At 37.2% G+C, this 21,622-nt stretch overlaps 1 protein-coding gene across 2 annotated transcripts; it reads left to right on the forward strand.

The window, feature by feature from the left end:
- Positions 1-328: 328 nt before the first annotated feature.
- LOC128018635 (potassium voltage-gated channel subfamily KQT member 2-like) lies at positions 329-21,517 on the forward strand. Of its 2 annotated transcripts, XM_052604262.1 has the most exons (16): positions 329-833; positions 6,434-6,524; positions 7,008-7,134; positions 7,804-7,979; positions 8,970-9,098; positions 9,444-9,554; positions 9,643-9,738; positions 10,046-10,140; positions 10,311-10,373; positions 10,933-10,962; positions 11,651-11,704; positions 13,164-13,357; positions 16,910-17,009; positions 17,279-17,410; positions 19,573-19,690; positions 19,995-21,517. In XM_052604262.1, exons 1-16 carry the CDS (start codon positions 538-540, stop codon positions 20,694-20,696), a joined length of 2,514 nt encoding a protein of 837 aa, XP_052460222.1. In that variant the 5' UTR covers positions 329-537; the 3' UTR covers positions 20,697-21,517. The 2 variants fall into 2 exon arrangements, with proteins under 2 accessions (XP_052460222.1, XP_052460221.1); XM_052604261.1 differs by lacking the exon at positions 11,651-11,704.
- Positions 21,518-21,622: the final 105 nt, after the last annotated feature.

Raw genomic sequence — 21,622 nt, forward strand, 5'->3', positions numbered from 1 at the left:
CAGTGAAACATCCTACATTGTTTATCATCACACTTTCAATTAAACCACAACTTTTGACTGGTCTTCCTTTATAACCATGTCCCCCCATATAGATTGTCTAATTGCACATCTGTGGAGAAATCAACCCTTTTTATGAGATTTTAGAATGTTTTACAGTTTTACTTAAGGTAAACATTACTCTGTTCACTCTGCTCGTCTCCATTGTGCTGTGGGAAGCTGTTTTTGATGTGCATTAAGATTTCAGCATTGCAAAGTTCTATTTCTTTTCTTCCATGAATGATTTAACTGGCTCTCTAATTATTTACTACTTGAAACAATTTGTTACATCAGCCCCTTCATCCAAAATCCGACTGCTGAAACATTAAATATAGAGGCTCGTAGAGGAGCCGGAAGGCGTTAGACTACCCATTGCAGTTTCGCCTTGGCTTTTCAATTGGCTTTTAGTGCGAGACCACAGCACTACATAACACACCCCGGCTCGGCAATGTCTGCCCACGACTACTTTATACACTCGTTTGGATCTGTCAGACTGTAAGGATGGTGAAGAAATCCGCCAACGGTAATGTTTACCACCCTCCGGCGGGGGAGAAGAAACTGAAAGTCGGCTTTGTGGGACTGGACCCCGGGGCTGCGGAGACGAGCCGAGACGGGGCACTTCTTATCGCCGGTTCCGAGAGCACAAAACGGGGCAGCATCCTGAGCAGACCGAGGTCCAGCATCTCCAGGGGGCGCATCGCTCACAAAAGAAACGCGCGTTATCGCAGACTGCAAAATTTCCTTTACAATGCACTGGAAAGACCCCGCGGCTGGGCGTTCATTTACCACGCTTATGTGTGAGTATGTGCTCCGTGATTTGCGTTTCTGCGTGGCATGGGAATCACCCTCCTTTACCGCAAGAGATACTGCTGTGCTGCATCGCCCAGAATGCTGAAAGTTTGAGATGTTGTCGGCCTGCCTGCAGCTTTTGTCGCAGAGCGTCAGTCAGTCAAACAGTGGGAACATATGTAAAAGTTTTGTCTGTGTACTGTTGCAAATGTCAAAGATTAATTCAGACCCAGACCGCCAAATAAGCTTTTCACAGCTGTCCATATTTCATAAACTGACATGTTGGAAAGTGTTCACAGATTATTAATAATGCATACAGACTCCGTGCACACGGGATCATTAGGCAGCGGTTTCAGCACCGGTCAGCTCCTGTAGTACAGCGTCACTGCACTCGTGTTTGCTCTAAGCCGCTTTCAAAGGAATGCGTTGCTTCCGAAGGGAAGGGGGAAACCGTGCCAGCGGTTCACGGCTACACTGGAGGCATGCAAACGGGGGCGTCGCTGGGTTATTTGCTGTGGCACAGGGATTGGAAAGCTCTAGAAAGTGAAGGGACACATTTTCAGACCTTCTTAGTCTGGTTTATGAATAATAATAGGGTGACGTAACTTTCGCGTAAATGATTGGCTTAAAGGTGCAGTTCGTGAGTCCGAACCCCAGGCGCTGTTTACACGAGACAACGTCTTGCGTTCAAAAGTAGCTAGACAACAAGAATAAAGTTATATCGAGAATTATTTTAAAAGTTTAAGTACTTGTACATTGCCATGGCGTCTTAAAGGTGCTGTAGGGAACTTTTGTAAAAAAAATATTTTTTACATATTTATTAAACCTGTCATTATGTCCTGACAGTAGAATATGAGACAGATAATCTGTGAAAAAAATCAAGCTCCTCTGGCTCCTCCCAGTGCTCCTATTGCCATTTGCAGAAAGTCATGCGCTCCCGGTAAAAAACAACCAATCAGAGCTGCGGTCCGTAACTTTGTTTGTGTTCAAAATGTAGAAAAATGAACATAATAAGCGAGTACACCATGAATCCATTTTCCAAACCGAGTTTTTAGCTTGTCCTGAATCACTAGGGTACACCTATAATAAGTGTTTATATTCGGACTATTTTAGATTGCTTCGGGGGTACCGTGGCGGAGTAACCCAGTACCTTTGTGATTATTCATAGACATAAACAGAGAGAAGTAGATCCGTCTACAATGTTCTGTTTATTAACCGCTAGAGCGTCAAAAGTTCCCTACTGCAGCTTTAAATCGAATTCGTCTATGTTTGCATCAAAACAGAACAGCAACAGACGCAAAAATACTGTCTAGGCTACTGTTTATATCGAAACCATGGTTGTCACTATTTTAGGTGCGATTTTTGTTCCTTCTGGAAAGTACAGGATACAGTCAGATGAAGAAAGATAACATTGCACTGTATTTAGTGGATATTTACCTAAAGTCAACTGAAACGTGACTACTGTATCGTTTGCTAGTAAATGCATTCCCAACTAAATGAGTATCAGAACAATACACACCAAGGAAGTACTGTACTGTAGTACAATAATGTAGTAAGTCTACTGTAGATGCATGTGTGGATCACTGTACTGCTTGCTTACAAAATATGAGCAGTATGTTACTGATGAAATGCAAGAAATGCACATGACAAAGATTACCTGACAACATTTCCATAACTCTGTTGACACAGAGGTGCTAAAGTACTTTTATTGCATCTATATTTCGATTTTTTCCCTGTCCAAATAATGTTATGAGTTTTTATTTTATTTCCCACTGGCTTGTAATATATTTGCACCTTCATTATCCTGCTGAGCTGTCAGTAATAAAAATCTTTATGGATTGAAATATCTGTAGTAATTTGGAACCTAATGGGGATTTAAAGAATCAAAAAAGATCCTTCTGTATTATTTTATGAGCCTGTTGGATGTTGTCTAAGCATTATAACCTCTTTCTGTTGGAAGTTCTTAATATTTTCTTTTAATTATTTTTGATGTCCTTCAGGTACATTATATTAGTAATCATAACAGTCCTGTTTCATAACAGACTGTATTGTTGTTTGTCTTGTTTTCTATCATGATGGCATCCTCTAGAAGATTTAAGATCAATTAAGATCCTATAGGATTGGTTTCAAATTATGAAACTTTGAAATCCCTTTGTGTTTTTGGCTGGAGAGATACGATGGGTCCTGTGTTTGAATCTTAAAACAAGACGTAGTATCACTTCTTCTGTAGCCTTTTAGAAACACATGTAGCTCAGAGAGTGCTCCATTACCTCAGATGTCTTTTAGATACGTCTCTTATGGCACCTATAAACCAGTCTGTCAAAATACAGCATCATAACCTCAGACTGTATCGTGGATGTTGGAGCTTGAGCTGTCTAATCTTCTGTATGGCTGTAAATATCTTTTTCTGCTCTGCTGGTCATCGTGCAACCCTCATAGAAGACTCCCACCTACCTGGAACATGAATGTGAGTTCTGAACATGCATTATTTATACAGTCACCATCCATTTTACTCTGTCTAGTACACACACACACACACACACACACCGAGTGCAGTGCAGTGTGCTGACTTTGGCCTCTTACTTTAAGTGTGTTTTTCTCTCTCTTTCACAAGCATTAAATGCAGAGATAGCACTTTGCATGCTGTACAGACTCCACTAAGCCTTTATTTCTCGGGCTTAATGAAAGGGGTACAAGGAGATATTTGGAAGTGGTGAATGCTTTAGTATTTATACCAGCATAGGTACTTAATGTGTATCCAACTTAATTCTACTGATGGTAGTCAGTTATTGGTAGCTAATGCAATCAGAGGGTTAAGAATATAATATTATGGGTCAGTAAGATTTAAAATATTTATATGAATAATAAATTGATCGAAACAGAGGTTAAACTCAGACTGAAAAGTAAAAAAAATTATAAATCCCCATGAAAAATATTTAAAACTAATGCATTACAGAAATTACAAAGTTAAGACATGAACTTTGGATAGCTGGGTCAGAAAAAAAAACAGTTGGAGAAGAAAATAAGCAACCATTTTTACTGTATTTTTGATCAAATAAATGCAGCCTTTGTGAGCACGAGAGACTGCTTTCAAAACCATTAAAAAAAACTTTCAGGACCCAAATTTTTAAACAGTATTTTGATAATTAAGACATTACTTAATTGTAAATTAATATGAATTAGAATGTAATGTCACCTAATAACAAATCATTTTATGTTCTTGGTTCAGTCTGGAGAGTCTGGTTTTGAGAGAATTGTACTAATGGGGTGAATGAGAGAGATCCATTACTCTTTATCTTTGTTCACTGCTGACTCGAACAATGTCCTTGCTGTCACTCTGTTTTACAGGCCTGTATAATCTACTCCGCCTTACAATTTCCAGATGAGACTGTGGCCGTTGCCAACATTAAGAGCAATAACCAGTCTGACAAAGACAAAAGGGCTTAATGATTATTTGTTTTCAAGTTTATTTAACTGGTTTATATTTCTTACATCTGATGTTCAGAGGTTAAGCAGGATCACAAATAGTGAGTATCATAATGCTGTATTGTTGCTGAGATAATTGCAGTCTTTACAAGCATGTGCTTGATGCCTCTGTGGTCAGTTTGTTCATTTGTGAAAATCAAATCAAAATGTTCTGGCAGCCTTTAGAAAAAGAATCCTTACGTGAAGGCAGGTCATTCAGATCTTAGAGATTGATGCATAAGTCAGTAATCAGAGAAGTGCAAAACTTGCATTGAGCTGCTGTTGAAATGCTATGGTTATTCCAGTGTAGTTGTATCAATGACGGTGTGATTTCAGGGCAACTTTATAATAAATGGCTCCATTATCCTCTGAAGCCACTAATTGGCCATAAAGTCCAAACCAGCTGAGAGCAGGACGGTGAGCAATCATTTCTTATAATGTGATGTGTTTCCTGAAAGCCACGTCTGGTGTCTGATGGCACTGGTTCTGTACGATTCAGCATTTTATTAATTTTTTGGTCCATAGAGTAAAGATTAAATTTCCTGTGAGGATTCTTGTTTAAGTTGATTTACTTTCCCATGACTTTCTAATCCGCTGTTTGCCACCTTTATTAATGCAGCTTTCATTTATTCATATCTGGCCTCATCCCCTTCAGGACCAGTCTGTTTTACTGATCTCCTTCTGTTAGATTGTTTCAAATTAGCAGATAAGTTTCTGTTATGACATACAATATTAATACCTGTGGCAAGGAGAAGTCTAGTGGGGAGGATGTGTTTTATGCCTGACACCTCTACAGTCATTCAACAGCAACTGCAAAGCTGGGCTGTTTGAGATCAATACTGATATATTGAAAATGAATAGCATAGCATTATAGCATATAGGTAGAGTTTCTTTGTTATAATGTTTTTCTTTGCGTAATGAAGAAGAATGGAATCCTGCCTAAATTATCACTCCCTCAGGGCCAAAGACTAAATAATGTGTGCCTTGTTGACTGAGGTTGGTAAGATCAAGGCCAAACTTTCAAAGAAATACAAAAATAAAAAAAAATAAAAAATTACTGACCCCAAAGGAAATGATGGAACTACAAATGATAAAAATGACTCAAAATAATTCAGGGATTCTCATAGCTACATCTACAGTATTTTATGATTATTATTATGTTTAAGATGAAATAACCTTATAATCAAGAATTTATATACATATATATATACAGTACAGACCAAAAGTTTGGACACACCTTCTCATTCAAAGAGTTTTCTTTTTTTTCATGACTATGAAAATTGTAGAGTCACACTGAAGACATCAAAACTATGAATTAACACATGTGGAATTATATATGGAATTATTAATTATATATTCAAAGTAGCCATCTGGCGCAGCACCCCATCACTCTCCTTCTTGGTCAAATAGCCCTTAAAAATATATATATATATTTTTTTTTTCTGGCAGAAAGCTGAATGAAATGAAGAACTTTAGTTCCATTAACACCCTCATCATCTCTTTCTGACTTCTTCTATGATGTGTTTTTTTTTCCTGCGTATTGAAGACATTGCATCAGTTATTTGAGTGCTTTCATTGATTTTGTGATTTTATGTCACACAGTGCCACATCTCAGAAATCCCTGTTCATTGTCTCTCTAATGGTGTGAATCGGGGTAAAACCACTGCGCTAAAAAGTTTTGGTGGTCTCCAGGTAGCTTTGGATGTCAGTTCAGACTCAGAGTATTGCAGGTTTATTTGACATTGTTTTTTCCTTTTTTTTCTTTCACTGTACATGGGTGTGAGGACCAGAGAGGTTTTATGCTAATGAGACTTTCAGCTATTTTAGTCCTTCTCTCTCTACGGGGATTTATCTCTGAGTTTAACTGCAGAGTGTCAGGAACTCTCCAAGGATTCTTGTCTTGCTTAAGCCAGTATTTTTCCTCATAGATCACAAAGCCATCGACAGGCCCGAGAGGCCTCGATTCCAATTACTCATCATGAATATGCATTGACTGCTCCGTCCAAAACAAAATGATGTCAGTGAATAACTTCTAATACTGAAACTTCTTAGTTGGAGCTTGTTTAGATGCTTTGATATATCATGCGAGAACAACCCAGTGGTTTTTCTCTTTGGTTTGATTTACTACTGTCCTGTCTTGCAGGTTTCTGCTGGTGTTCTCCTGCCTGGTTCTGTCAGTGTTCGCAACGATCAAAGAACACAAGAAAAGCTCTGAGAGTGCCTTGTACATCCTGGTTTGTATCTGATCCTCAGTTATCATGATTTACAGGCAGAAGCTGATTCATGGTAGTGTTGCTGTCAGATTTTGATATCAAACACTTCAGACTTGTGTGTGCACATTATAGACACTGCAGATCACAATAGATTCTGTTCCATATTCTAACAGAACGTGACAAGTTGGACATTATCCAGTGGTGATGTGAACTGCTGTGAACATGACACTTTATAGATCTGTTTGTGTCAGTGTAACAGTAGCCATCGAGCACTTACATAGTGCTCTTTTAACATAAAGCTTGGATGCACTGTGATAGGTGTATTTTTTAATCGTACTTATTATAGCTTTTGGCTATGTATACCTGTAACATTTTGTTACATTTGTCTCATCATATTATATTCTATTATATTATTGGACATTATATTAAATGTTATATATATGTACAGTCTATAAGACAGTAAAAATAAATGTCAGTAAGTGGATATGTCTGCTATCTGTTTAGGAAATTGTGACAATCGTGGTGTTTGGTGTGGAATATATTGTGAGGATTTGGGCAGCCGGGTGCTGCTGTCGCTACAGAGGATGGAGAGGAAGACTGAGATTTGCACGCAAACCCTTCTGTATCATCGGTTAGAAAATAATATCATTTTTTTGGGGTATTTTCTTCTCTAATGCATGTTTCCTCTTTTTTTTCTCTCTCTCTCTCTCTCTCGGTCTCTCTTGCTATTCTTTCTGCTCAAGAGACAAGAAACAACTTTTTCTGGGGCAGTAAATGAGAAAACTCTCTGAGTTATGACACTTGATACACTGAATGCCAGTACTACAGCAGAATAATATGAACTCCATTAGTGCATGATTTGAAAGAGTGCATAATGCCAGTGAATATGAGAATGATCCCAATCACATTACGGGAATAATTCACCCAAAAAATGAACATTTTGTCAGCATTTAACCACCCTGGTGTTGAACACAAATAGAAAACAGTCTTCAGTATCTCTCTTGTGTTTTATTGAAGAAGGGTGAGTAACTGTTGACAGAATAATGATTTTTTTTAGTGATCTATCCCTTTAAGATATTAGAAAGGAAATGTTTCTAATTCTCTCTTCCTTCTTCCTCATTCATTATATAATGCACTCAAGGATGGTGACAGTATAATGGATTAATCAAATAATTTTCATAATGCTTAATCATAATCATTTTTATTTTAATAATGGACCTTCCAATCAAATGGCTTCTTAAAGGATGACAGTCGTCTTTGGGAGTTAATCTGATAGTTAATATATACTCTCATTCTGCAGATATCATGGTCCTTTTTGCCTCAGTGTCTGTGTTGGCCGCTGGCTCACAGGGAAATGTTTTTGCCACCTCTGCCATTCGGAGTCTGAGGTTTCTTCAGATCCTTCGAATGCTGCGTATGGACCGCCGCGGGGGCACATGGAAACTCCTGGGATCTGTTGTTTACGCACACAGCAAGGTGACCATGCCTCTATACATATGAAAGAATAGTATATTTTTTTCTGTCCACACTGAAAGCAGAAAATTATGTGTACAAAATCACATTGTATCACATTGTGCTTGCCTGGTCAGGATCAAATGTTAAATACCAGATCATTTGTTTAAACTCACGTATTGAGTGTCTATCAATGTGCATAATGTATGTATATGGATTTGTTTGTTTGCATATGGATTTGTGTGTTGAAGGGGTAGTAAATGTGTTCTAATTGAAAACAGTTATTGCTAAAGTTCACATTAAGTAGGTTACTGAGTGAGCATATTCCCACCAGTTTGCCATTTGGGTCACTGGGCAGCAAATTCATTATTATTCATTAGTTTCTATTACTGGAGAAACTATATCACTCGGTTTAGTCTGCAGCTATTAAAATAATTGAATGGCCTTAATCACCCCGTGAAATTATTTAAAAGCAAATTTCTTTGCTGTATTTAGAGATTTACTGAATAAGAAGTTGGAACAAGGCTATTTAAAATAATCTTTTAATTTATATTGTAGCAATGGCTCTGTTCTTTTAAACATTGTTCATTAAAGAATTCTGAAAAAAATGTATCAGATTGCACATGAGCATCTTAAGGCATAATACAAGTATTGCTGCTATATATATAGTAAATAAAATATGTTTCCTGAGCATCAAATCAGCTTATTAGAATGATTTCTGAAGAATCATGTGACACTGAAGACTGGAGAACAAAATTCTACTTTGCCATTACAGGAATAAATTACATTTAAAATATATTCAAATAGAAAACTAATTATTTTTCAAATTGTAATGGTATTTTACAATTTACTCTTTTTACTGTTTTTGATTGTAAATACTGCTATGCTGAGCATTAAAGCAGTTTGAAAAATAATCTTTATATGGGATTGCATGCAGTTAGCATTTTTTATGTTAGGTTAGGAGTGCATCACATGTTCCTGATTTTCCTAACATTTTTGAATCCCTAAATGTAGGAACTCATCACGGCGTGGTATATTGGATTCCTTTGTCTTATCCTGGCGTCTTTCTTGGTGTACTCCGTGGAGAAGGATGACAATGCAGAGATGTTCGACACGTACGCAGACGCCCTCTGGTGGGGGCTGGTAAGTGCTACAGCTTCTTCCCGCTGCCTCAATCTAATCAGATCAAATGAGATGATACGACACAGTGAAATAAGATCCTGTTCAAAGATCCATTTCACAAATGGACCAGTGCCATAAAGAACTGGCAGCTCCTCTTAGCCTCCTTTGGCAGATCATTTTACTCCAAAGTGACTTATAGTAAACTAATAGTGGACATTACTCCATAAACTGATCTGATGGACACTAACAGGATCCCAACATGAGATTGAATTTATATGACCATCCTAGAGCCTTACTAGGTTTTATCATTAGTATACACACACACAAACTATCCCATTGTTAAGCAAAATCATTTCTATTCTCTAGGTCACTCTTACAACTATTGGTTATGGGGACAAGTTTCCTGTCACGTGGAATGGGCGTCTAATTGCTGCAACATTCAGTCTGATCGGTGTAGCTTTTTTCGCTCTTCCTGCGGTGAGTTCAAACCAAGATGATGTTTTGAGCATCTCCAGTGCCTGACTTCAGACTTGGCTCACATACAGTTCTCTTTTCTCTGTTGCAGGGAATCCTGGGCTCAGGATTTGCTCTAAAGGTTCAAGAGCAGCACAGACAGAAACATTTTGAGAAGCGTCGTAACCCTGCCGCGGCTCTTATCCAGGTCAGATCTATAACTACTGTAATTCACACCAGACATATTCTGAGGAAATCAGCATTTGTAGTAATTTCTGGAGTTTATAAATGTGCTTACTAATATCTTTCAGTTGGACTACTAATAGCATGTATAGCTGATGTTGACTTTGCTATGATAAAAATGGTAAATTACGGATCATCTTTTAGCTCTCATCAGGTTTTCTTTGATTTAGATGGCTTGGAATGTTGATGGTTACTGCATATGATAATGTATTACTATGGAAGTCATTTGCTGCTTTAGAAGTTAATTTCAAAGATTTTTCCCCCCACATCAGGCAGCTTGGAGATTTTATGCCACTAATCTTTCACGGACAGACCTGCTGTCCACATGGGACTTTTATGAGCAGACTGTGTCGGTCCCAATGTACAGGTAGTCATCTTGTAGACCAATGCAACTGTAGATACTGTATTTTAATGACCCATTTCTTTGTTAGTGTGTTGTTTTTATGTTTATATTAATTCATCAAAAAACTTCAGCAGTTTGATACGCAGTTGTTAAGCATTTTAAAAGTCTTTTCACTGTTCTCCCTCTATCTGAAGACTCATCCCTCCTGTAAATCAGCTCGACATTTTAAGGAGCCTGAAGGGAAAATCTGGTTTCAGGTCTGGTCATTTTACAAAGCATTTAAAAAAAATTGTAATATGTAAATAATATTAGAATTATCATATCTCAGAGGGGTCCAAAGTCTGAGACCACACTGAAAATCTGGATTTATTTGAACAACTTGAACCTGTAAATAATCGAATGTTTTAAATCGTGTGCAACAAGGAAAAGTTAATGACAAAGCTGAAGAAATTCTTCAGATTCAACATTATTTCTAGCTCATTAATCACACACGGACAGACGTTTTTGCTTCCGATGATCTATGGATCACATCATGCTTGAGAACATAATAATTAGGCTTTACACAGACTTGTAGTTCATGCGGCTGAAATGCTGATAATTTTCACACAAATTTTTATGCTGATAAAATAATAATAGAACCCATATTAGAAAAGAATGGAAAAAAGAAATGCAGAATATTCACTAGTTCTCTCAGTCTTTTGGCCTCCACTGTGTTTGTCAATGTTATTCCTGTTTAAAATGTTTGTTCATGTTGTTGCCTGCTTTAATCTCATGTCTTTATTGCTTTCAACATCACATTTTTCTCTCTTTCTAAAGGAAGGACTCCCAGCTAGAAGTCACTCCAAGGTTTGTTGTGATGGATTTTGCCATAGATACATGACTATTCCCAACACGTCAGTCTAAACCTCATTCAAACACATTGATATTTGTAGTTTCAGAGCACTATCCTCATTTTTCAAATGAGAAAACCGTCCATATTGCTGTGTTTGAAGTCATCTGAAATCACAAATGTATTCAAAGACAACCTGGTTGCACTTTATACTACAGTATCTTTAAGTGATTTTTACAGGGTGATGAATTAGTCACTATCATACCAAACAAGCATAATCAATGCAGTTTAATGGTATTAATGCTGAAATGTCTTATTAAAGAAAACAATCATTTTTTGATGTTTTGCCCTGTAAAACACCTGCTACTGTAATCCTATAAAATCAAGTGCAACCTGTGACTCATTTAAACAACATATTTCTATTTCATTCAGTGTAACAACAGATGAAAAAAAAACAGCATATGCTGGTTAGGTATGTTTTAAAGCATGGCAGATGGTTTGAGCTGCTCCTGATCAAAACATACCTGACCAGCATATGCTTGTTTCTTTCAACAGGGTAGCTCAAAATCTGTTGGATGTTTTAGGGGTTTTCAGGGGGAAATGCCTCAGATTTTTGGTCCCACAGTTGAACATGGCCTAATCCATTTTTGACCACTGCTTGTATAATCTTTTCTCTCTCATGACCCACTCCAACCACATTCGCAGTAGTGAGATTTCACACAAAGACACCCTGTGTGGGTGCTGCCCGAGAAGCAATAGGTACCGTAGCACACAGATACTAACATCTGCACGCCCACATCTCTCTCTTCAGCATTTGAATTAGTCTCTTTCCTTTCCTACTGACTTTGATTTTTCCCCTATTTCTAAACGTATTCCTTCAGTGTGTACCATCATCAGCTCAAGTGAAATATTTCAACATTTTTTGAGACATACAGCATAGTGCACATTCATATTTTAATCTGTCGTTATATTAGGCGGGCTGAGAAATGTTCTGCTCTCCATCATCTAAAAATGTGGTCTTGTTCGAACCAGAGAAGCAGACATTTGTTTTGCTTGCGGATCAGCTTTCCCACTTCCCATCGCTTTTGACCTCAATCTCATGAGACCATCCTCCTATGCAAGCTGCCTCGTGTTTTATTGGAGTCTCTCACTTTTTCATTTATTCATTTGGCTGTTTTTAAAGGTGTTTAATGTAACGGTTGTGTATTTTTTCAGCATGCCCAACAACATGCATGTGTTTCTTTGCTTTGTTGTTGAAAAGTTTCCGCTGTGGCAGCATGTGGGTCTGCTGTTGTATCCAGAAGTTGTGGATTGCATTGCATGACTGAGAAGCACCATTATCCATGTCTTTTACCATGTGAGTCTAATCTTTATTAAAGTAGAATGCAGAAACGATACATTCAGTTTTTAATGTACAGTTGTGAAATTGCTTACAATGTCTAATGGTTATATATTTCAGTCATTTTAGAAATGTGTATATCTTTATTTTTTTAAGCACTTATTTGTTTATTACATTTCATTTTTGGTGGCTTCGTTTTTTTCTTTTATTTTTAAGAATTCTTTCTTTCAAGAATCTTTATAAGCTTTAACATGCATACAACAAAATATATGAGTAAACAGTAGTAGTAAGTTTTCTAATAAATATGCTTTTAACTGTTTAATCAGTTGTATCTGATGAATTCCATCTACATTTAGTTTTAATTAGCAATTTTCTTAGTTTTAAATCTAGCAAAATAGTTCATGTTTTAAATGTATTTATTTATTTGTTTGTTTATTTTGCACTGACTTATACTGACTTGTAGAATGAACTGATATTTAGTGACAAATTGTCAACAACATAAAAAAATCTATATAAAAGTATAATTAAAAAAAACTAAAGTATTAAGAGTTGTTTTCAGAGAAAATATACTGAATGATGTTTTATTTAAAAATCTGTTTAGCACCATTTTTTTGTTGTTAATGCTTAAATCTTAAATAAAAAGTGAGGTTTATACTGAAAACAAATATCATTCAGAGACAGACATAAAAAGTTACTTTTTTGTGCAGTTTTTGGTCTTTAATATAATTTACTGAATTTCTCTTTTTAGCACTGGGTGGTTTCAGGAATTATTTCTCTCACCACACTGGAAAATAGTTCTAAGTGTCGGCTCAGGATGATTTGTCTGTTTCCTTTGCTTTTTTTGTCTGTCTTTTGTGTGTCATTGTGTCCGCTGTGCAGTGGTAAGCCCAGCTTGAAAGAGAAAGGCAGTCCCTCTAAGAGCACAGGGGGGAAGGAGGCTAAGACCCCCAAGGCAGAGGAGGGAGTCAAAGAGAGTCCAAGCAAAGTGACCAAGAGCTTGAGCTTCACAGAGCGGAACAAAGCAAAACACGCTTTCAGGATGAAAGACGGAGCTTCTCGGCAGAACTCTGAAGGTCAGAGAAAGTTGTCATGCACACATACACATGAATATTGGGATACACACTCTGTTATTTGGAGTGCAAGATAAATCTGATTTTAAATACTTAAGTACATTCACCTGTACATTACAATACTAATTTACAACACTCGCTCTAGATTAATTTCTTTTCTTCTTAAGTGTCAGTGTGGGACTTCAGCAGCTAGAGAGAATAGTTTGTAATTCCCTGGCACAGGACCAGATGCCACAGTGGATTGCTCAATGTATTGTAGCACAAAACATGGTGTCAGTGACAGTCCATTCATTAGAATTCAGAAGAGGACAGGTGTGTGTTTCTATTTAAAGACACAGCCCAACAGAAAAACTGATCTGAATTTCCGGTTTAGTCCCCTTGCTGAAACACATGAAAGTGGCTTAATATTTCAAAACATGTTTGCAGTGGAACATTATTTTATTTTCTAAAGATGCTTGTTGATGCTGAACCACTTGTGGCTTTTAACTGGAGGAGAAGGTTTATATGGCCTTAGATGCTTGATCCCCCAAAATATTTAATCCATGGTGAAAATGCTTTGGGGGGATTCACTAAGAATGAATTGCATCAGCTAATAGTTTTTTGTGTGTGTGTCTCTGTGTTTTTTGCCCATGCTACTGCATTTGTATTGTTAAATACCTGGTTCACCACAGGAACTTCAAATCAGGCAACAGTGCAAATGCCTGAATATTTCATGCTGAATGAAATTTGCACAGGAGCTTTTGCTGATTTAGAATGTTTGCCCTGGGAAGACTGACAATTAAACTGGATTTTGAATGGTTAGTGAAGGAGATGTAGTTTTTTTCACTAAAATACCACTTGCTACAGTGTCACAGTTGTTAAGTGAATTTGCCCCTTTCTGTTTCTTTTATGCTCTTGGCATAAATTTGCAGTGCTCAACTTAATATATATATATACAATATGTATGTATATATATATATATATATATATATATATATATATATATATATATATATTTACTATATATAAATGGATCCATTTTATGTATTTCACTTCCTGCACACTCATCCGTTTCTCTCTCATTTCTCTCTACTGAAAAAAATAAAGTGCTGATTGAGTTGCAAGATGAGGACTTCGCCGTGAAGAGTTCTCCAGGTTAGGCCATGATCTAGAAATATGATCCAAAAAGCACAGAGATGACAGAGCAGTTTCTCTTAGAAGTTGACTACATTTAATCAGAATCTGTAAACACAGCGATGCAGAGATCACTGCTTTCCCAAAGGCCACCTGGTAGAAATGACCAGCTAAAATCACTGACCTCAGTTGAGAGAATTTATATAAATAACTTATGCAACACACTGATATGTGAGCTAGAGTAATTATTTACTATCTTCCTACTTTATTTATTGGAGAAATATTATGTTTTTTTTTTTTAATTAGATATACTAATTATAATAATGTTAAGTCAAGACATTTGAGGTGGACCAAAATCACAATTTTAAGCAATGGTTGCAGATATTTAATGTTTAAAACTAGCTTAATTTCATGATAGATTAATTTTTTGTTACTTAATCATTTACCTTACATATCAAATAGTCCTTAAAAAAGAAACCATGGGATTGGTACCTCTAATGCTTTTTAAAAAAAGAGTAATTAAATATCAAAATATAATGTTTTCATGGAAAGTGCTTTTTAATGAGATGTAAGTCAGCAAATCTCCCCCTCTCATAATGTAAAATAAGCCTAATATATGCAAAGACCATGTGTTATACAGTTTCATGGTTGAAATCATTGTCATCTTTGACCATTTCTCTCTCATCTCTTTCTTTCTCTATTTCTTTCTCTCTATCTTTCACCTCTTCTCTCTTTTTCTCTTCACATTTTGGCAGCGATTGAGGGCTTAATCAGTAAGACTTTCTGTTGTCCGGGGCTGCATCTCTTTAGCACTAGTCCAAAAATAAATCTCAACGCCAGTCTATAAAGAAGCACTACGCATGTTTTAAAAATAGCACCTTAATTACTGAACTGCAGCATATCTTCACAGATCTGCACATCATTCAACACTCTCTGTCATGAACGCTTGGCCGAAAGTTTCATCTCACTTGAAGTATCACACAAAATATGAATTTCTTTGATGATGCTTGGATAGTTTTTACGGCAGCTGTGTTAGCCTTCTCTGTCACCCATATGATGGTGAAGTGTGATAGCAGACCAAAGCATCCTGGGTATCTGTCTCATGCTCATCCCATGACAGAATGTGTTCCATGAAGGTGTTAATGAAACACTTTGCAACTTACACGTTCCATCAAATACTGTGCACTAACCTGCATGATAGAATTTCTCAGCTTATGAAGGAAACATGTATGTTTCCAGAAATCGGTCTTGTGCAGTTTCAACTAGCTGGTTGTTATGTAATTTGAATTGGATATGCTTTTTCCCATCCTCATTCATATGGCATAAGGATGACACATGTAGTACTAATTTTTTTTTTGTCTTAGCTTTCCATGTTAACCAGCATTTTTCAGAGGGTTCCTAGACAGCAAGCCGTTTCGGCCCAGACACGGCCCACATCTGGCCTGCATGGCTTTCACATGGGCCAGAAGTGGGCCTGATCTGGGCCAACACTACTTTGCTATCTGGGTTGAAATTTGCTTGATTGCTAGATTTTATTAGGTGCACAAAAGTTTCTCTCAAATGTGCTATTGTGATAAATGCTCAGGCTAGCAGGTTCTGGTAAGTGTTTCTTGCATGAGCAACACTATTGTTTAAAACTTTGAAATATGAAAAGCATGTCTGAAGCTTTTGCTTTTTGCTGACAAAATGATAATGAGATTTTAAGAGGGATATCAGTTTCACAGATGCAGAAATTTTGCAGAACCGTTTTTTTTTTTTACCCCCAGAGTACCCCAGAGTGTGGAATAAATTGATTTCAATTTACAAAATCTCACCTGTCATTAAGCATTCACTTTTTTCCAAAGTGTATAATAATAAATAAAAGGAAAGTCACTTAAGCGTAATTGGTCATTTAAGTGTCTTACATGTGCTTAGGGATAGGTCTCCCAAAAATGTATTCAACCTTATATTGTTTCAGGCCTGTATGATGATATAATATTTTACTCTAGCAATATCACATGAGCAGCTATTGTACTGAATTTCAGCATAGCTGTGCATAGCCTTATTCCTACAGCTAAAATACAGTCATGCTGATTTTCAGAACAGCATCATCATTTGCAAGTGTGATATTGATTTTATACAACAGTTCGGTAAATAGGGCGTTATTTCAAGTAACTTCACTCAACTTCACCTTGATGCTCTGGTTGAGAAGGGCGGTAACGCAGGCAGAGTTGCACCGCAGTTGGACTACAGTAAATATCAGTCTTGGAACGCCACTCAGCCAATCGAATTCAAGGACTGGAACTAACTGTTGTATAATGTAGAGTGCCTTTAGCAGTGTATCGAGCATGTGTGTGCTATGCAGATGTTTTCTGTCATCTTTAACCTCTTGTCAGAAGGCTGTTTTTCGTCAACATTAGGACTCTTTACATTGGGAGCTGCCTGTGGTTTTGTGTGTTGTAGAGGCAAGTCTTCCAGACGAGTTTGGGGATGACAGCGGTCTCCACTGCGAGTTTGTGCCAGATCTGTCTCCAGGACTCAAGTTCACCATCAGAGCAATCTGGTAAGAGGCAGAAATCTCCAGAACAGTGTGTTGCTCTCACAACAATTAGGTATATTTCTAATAATTAAAAAAAATTTTTTTTTTAAATAACTAAATACATTTTAATTTATTTTAAACATTTATTTTTTATTTTTTAATGATTCAAAATTGTAAAAATAAAATGCTGAAAACACACATTTTCATCTATTGGTGGGATAATCTAATGTTTATTATATGATAATTTTCAGATGTGTTAAACCCTTATTAAAGACCTCTTCTGTATTTCCCAGTATTATGCGGTTCCTGGTGTCTAAGAGGAGATTTAAAGAGAGCCTCAGGCCCTATGACGTGATGGATGTGATTGAGCAGTATTCAGCAGGCCATCTGGACATGCTGTCACGCATCAAAAACCTTCAGTCCAGGCAAGACTTCAAGTCCGTCTAGAACAAAGTTTTCAACATCCTGGTAACCTTCTAACAGTGGCAGGATCCACCTGCTTCATTAGTCAATCAGGATTGGTCAAGAGCTGTAGCTGGATTGTAAACTGCACCCTCTGGCGGTCACTATTTGATATTACAGAATATTATTTGATATTACAGAACAAAACAGTCTAAAGCAGGATGAGATATATCAACACTGCTTGATCAAAATCACATTCACAGTGGTTTTATTTTCTGTCACATTCAAAATGATTTGAATTCAGATTCACTCCTCTTCTCTCAAACAAGCCTCATATATGTTGTGAAATAACATATTCCAATATATTCCAAAAACCATTTCTAGCATACATGTAAACATGAATCATTGTTCCTAGAAGTGGGTGAGAACAGGCATGTATGGAATATATTCTTTCTTATTTGTTGACGGTCCTCCTCGCTGGGGTACAGGGAGTGGTTTCCATGTGTTGCTTGATGATGCTTGGTATCAATGTTCTCTCTGTGTACTTTGCCAGGATAGATTTGATTGTGGGTCCCCCTGCCCCCTCGACCCCTCGTCACAAGAAGTACGTAATCATTCACCAATGGCGTTCCCAGGCTGAATGGGTTTATTATTCGACAGCATTATATTAAAAACTGGAGTGTCATGAAAGTTATGACCGAAATCATGAGGGAAAATTTGTCACTAACTGGTAGGATTGTTTCTTGATTGGTTATTTTGTGTTTTTCATATTGAGAAAGATTTACATTTTGGATGGATATAATTATTTATAAATAGTCCACTGCTTTAGAATTGAGCTTATGAAAAGTTATTTCATGATTTTTTAATAAAAAAGTATTTTTGCTGTACAATAATACAACACACTATGGTGTGACCATGCAGCCTGTTTACTGGGGGACGGATGCAATTTCTGCATGTTGTTCCAGGCTTTAAAAAGGAGAGGATAATTTAAATGTACAGTGTGTGTAACACAAAAAGCATCATAAGGCATGGAACCAGGAGACATTTTTTTTTATTTTTCATTTATTTCCCTACATTATTAAAGTCAAATTTCCTGCCACTGGCGCAGTATGTTTGAAAAACAATGTTGGGAAGCTACTTCAAGGATGCAGAATCTGTCTGATGATATAATTTATAATTTAATCCAAGACGTTTTACTGGGTTTTTGAATAAATTAATATGAATCTCAACTGAGATGGCAGTACAAAACTATATTATTATTATTAGAATAAAAATAATAACTAACAACGGCATTTAACAAAATAATCTGTTATAAAAAGGTAGACCAAACAGGCAGTGCAGGGACTTGAATTGGTGAAATTATTTTATTATTATTTTACATAAACCACCTAATTGAACAGATTTTGCTAGAATGATTCAGACAGTGTTATGTTAGTATTAGTTATTTTAGTATTTATATACTATTGATTTTTTTATTGTTATTTAGAATTAGCTTTTTATTTTTTGAATGTTCAGTTGAATCATTTGTTTGTAATTTCATAATTGCTTTTGCCTCTTTTTTTTTTTTTTTAGCTTTACTTCAGTTTAAGTTTTAGTTAACAAAAACTAAACTGATTATGACCTAGCTAAGCAGAATCTTTAAGGCCTTTAAGCCCTAAAAAAAGATTTAATTGAAAGGATCATACTTGATAGATAAGACCTCTTAGTACAAATTATTCATTAGAATAATCAGATTTCCATATTGAAAAATATAGTCTTCATTTTTATTTAGTTGCTCCCCAACACTGCTGTCAATAACTGCAAAGAAAGACACTCAGATGTGTTTTAATTGCAGTATTGTGAGCATTCATCTCAGTGTAATGCTGTACCACATATTTGTTTAAAAGAGTCATCTTTCCAACGAGATTCCCAAGTCCCCAAAGAAAGCATGCCGATTAACAACTTTGCAGTATTGCATGCAGCATGCAACATCACATACACTCACTTTCAGCAAATCAGGCTTCAATCATTTTCTCTCTTGTTTCAACCCTGCTGTCCTATGTTTGCATTCGCATGCTCAGGTTCTTCTCCATAAAGCTAGTTTCTGTTAACTTGACACGGTACAGTGCACAGTGAACCATTGTATCTCAGTGTGGATGTGGGTCTATTGACTATGTGTCGAAGTGATGGTCTGTTGGATCCCTAGAGTGGATCAGATTGTGGGAAAGGGAGCTGCACCAGGAGAAAAGGACAAGCCCAAAAGTGACTCAGAGATGGCTGAGGACCCAAGCATGATGGGACGTCTGAGCAAAATGGAGAAACAGGTTAAGCATGTTATGTCAAGTTCATTTGGTGTAGAATTGTACACTCTTAAAATAAAGGTTCATTATTGGCATATATGGTTCCATAAAAAACCTTTAACATTCATGGAACATCTTCATTCAATAGTTCTTTATAGTGAAATTGTAAATAAAATAATAAAAAGTAAAAACAAAAACATAGCTGTTTGTACAGAAAGGTTCTTTGGGGAACCAAAGATTGTTCTTTTTTGTGACCCCCTTTTGTAACTTTTCTATTTAAGAGTGTATATGTCAAAGCTAAAGGGACTTGTTGTCTCCCCCTGTGCAGGTGGGGGCAATGGACCTCAAACTCAACTTTTTGGTCAGCATGTACACCACCCACATGGGCATCCCACGATCTGAGACTGAAGCCCTTCTGGGCTTTAAAATGCCTTACCCTGCTCCTCCTTACCACAGCCCTGACGATAAGAGTGAGAAAGCACAGAACGAGAAAGAGGATGCGTCCCCTGTCCATCCTGGTCCCAATGGGACTCCCACTGACAGCCAATGTAGACCCTCTACCTCATGGCATCATCAGGATGAGTATCCCCTCAGTGTGCCTCTCTGGAACAACAGCAGAGGAGTTTCGCCAATAGGCACTGACGACCCCTCGCTGTACCGCATCCCACCTCCGCCGTTCCATGAGAACGGGGATAACAGTCGCTCGCGGAGGTCCAGGAGATCCGTCCAGCAGCAGGCAGCCGCCGAGAGCGACACGTCCGTCTCCATTCCCTCAGTAGACCATGAAGAACTAGAGCGTTCTTTTAGCGGCTTTAGCATTTCTCAGGCCAGGGAAGAGGATTACGTGCGTCCCGTGGGGCTGGGGCTTATTGGTGGAGGTGGCGGGATGCTGTGTACCCGTCTCAGGCCTTATCTGGCAGAGGCAGAGTCGGATACGGACTCTGACCTCTGTACGCCAGGAGCGCCATCCCCTCTTTCGTTTACAGGAGAGGGGCCTTTCAGTGACAGGATGTGGCCTGGTCTGAAATAGTATGGAGTTTCTTGTGCAGACCAGTGTCCTGGATGCACTGTAGCTGATGGATGTGTATGAGGCAATTTAAACCATTGTCAATCTCAAAAACAAAAATGTGGGAGTGATTACAGACTGCATTGATGCAAAAGCAGCGAAAGTCAATCTTAAACATTGCAATTTAAAAAAAAGCCCAATAATGGAGGCAAAGGATGTGTGCATTCAAAAGCGGAAAAGATTGTGTGTATTCATGTACAGCTCAGGCATGGATCTTCCAAACAAAGAAGAGACCTCTTCTATATTAGTTTGTATAGTCATCACAAGTAATGCAGAATCAAATGCACTTTTCCTTACAACTATAATTTTGATTCATGAGATATTTATTTATTTATTTATTAGTATCATCTTTTCCTTAAATGTGTTTTGAGACTGTTATGAAAACGTGTAGTTAATCAGGGCATGAGTTCATAGTAAACATCTTAAATTGTAAGGTTCATTTAGAGAAAATAATTTCAGCCAAAGAAAAAGACAGCAGAAAGCTGAGCATGCCTTCATTCTTCCCTATTACATTTCTCATCTGTAGGATAGAAAGATTGATTCATTTTGTATAGCTACTTTTAAAATCAAAGCACTTATGGATAAAGACACATACTTTTGGAGGAACTATTAATATTTGTAGGAACCCTGGTGATGGTCAGAGGAGAAATATCAATGCTATTGTATGCAGTCAGTTTAAATTTTCTAGAATTGGTAACTTGCATTATGGTATCATGATTTATTCTGTAGAGAAGAGGACACTGAATAATAATCAGACCTAAAAATAAATTAAATGCATGGCATGTTTATGGAATATAGCTTGTTGACAACCTAATAGGATGAGAAATGAGATTAGAAAGAAATGGCGATGAAAGAAAGTCCCTTTAACTGCATTCACATATAGTCAGGGA

Source organism: Carassius gibelio, chromosome A8, assembly GCF_023724105.1.
Source record: "Carassius gibelio isolate Cgi1373 ecotype wild population from Czech Republic chromosome A8, carGib1.2-hapl.c, whole genome shotgun sequence".
Taxonomy (NCBI): Eukaryota; Metazoa; Chordata; class Actinopteri; order Cypriniformes; family Cyprinidae; genus Carassius; species Carassius gibelio.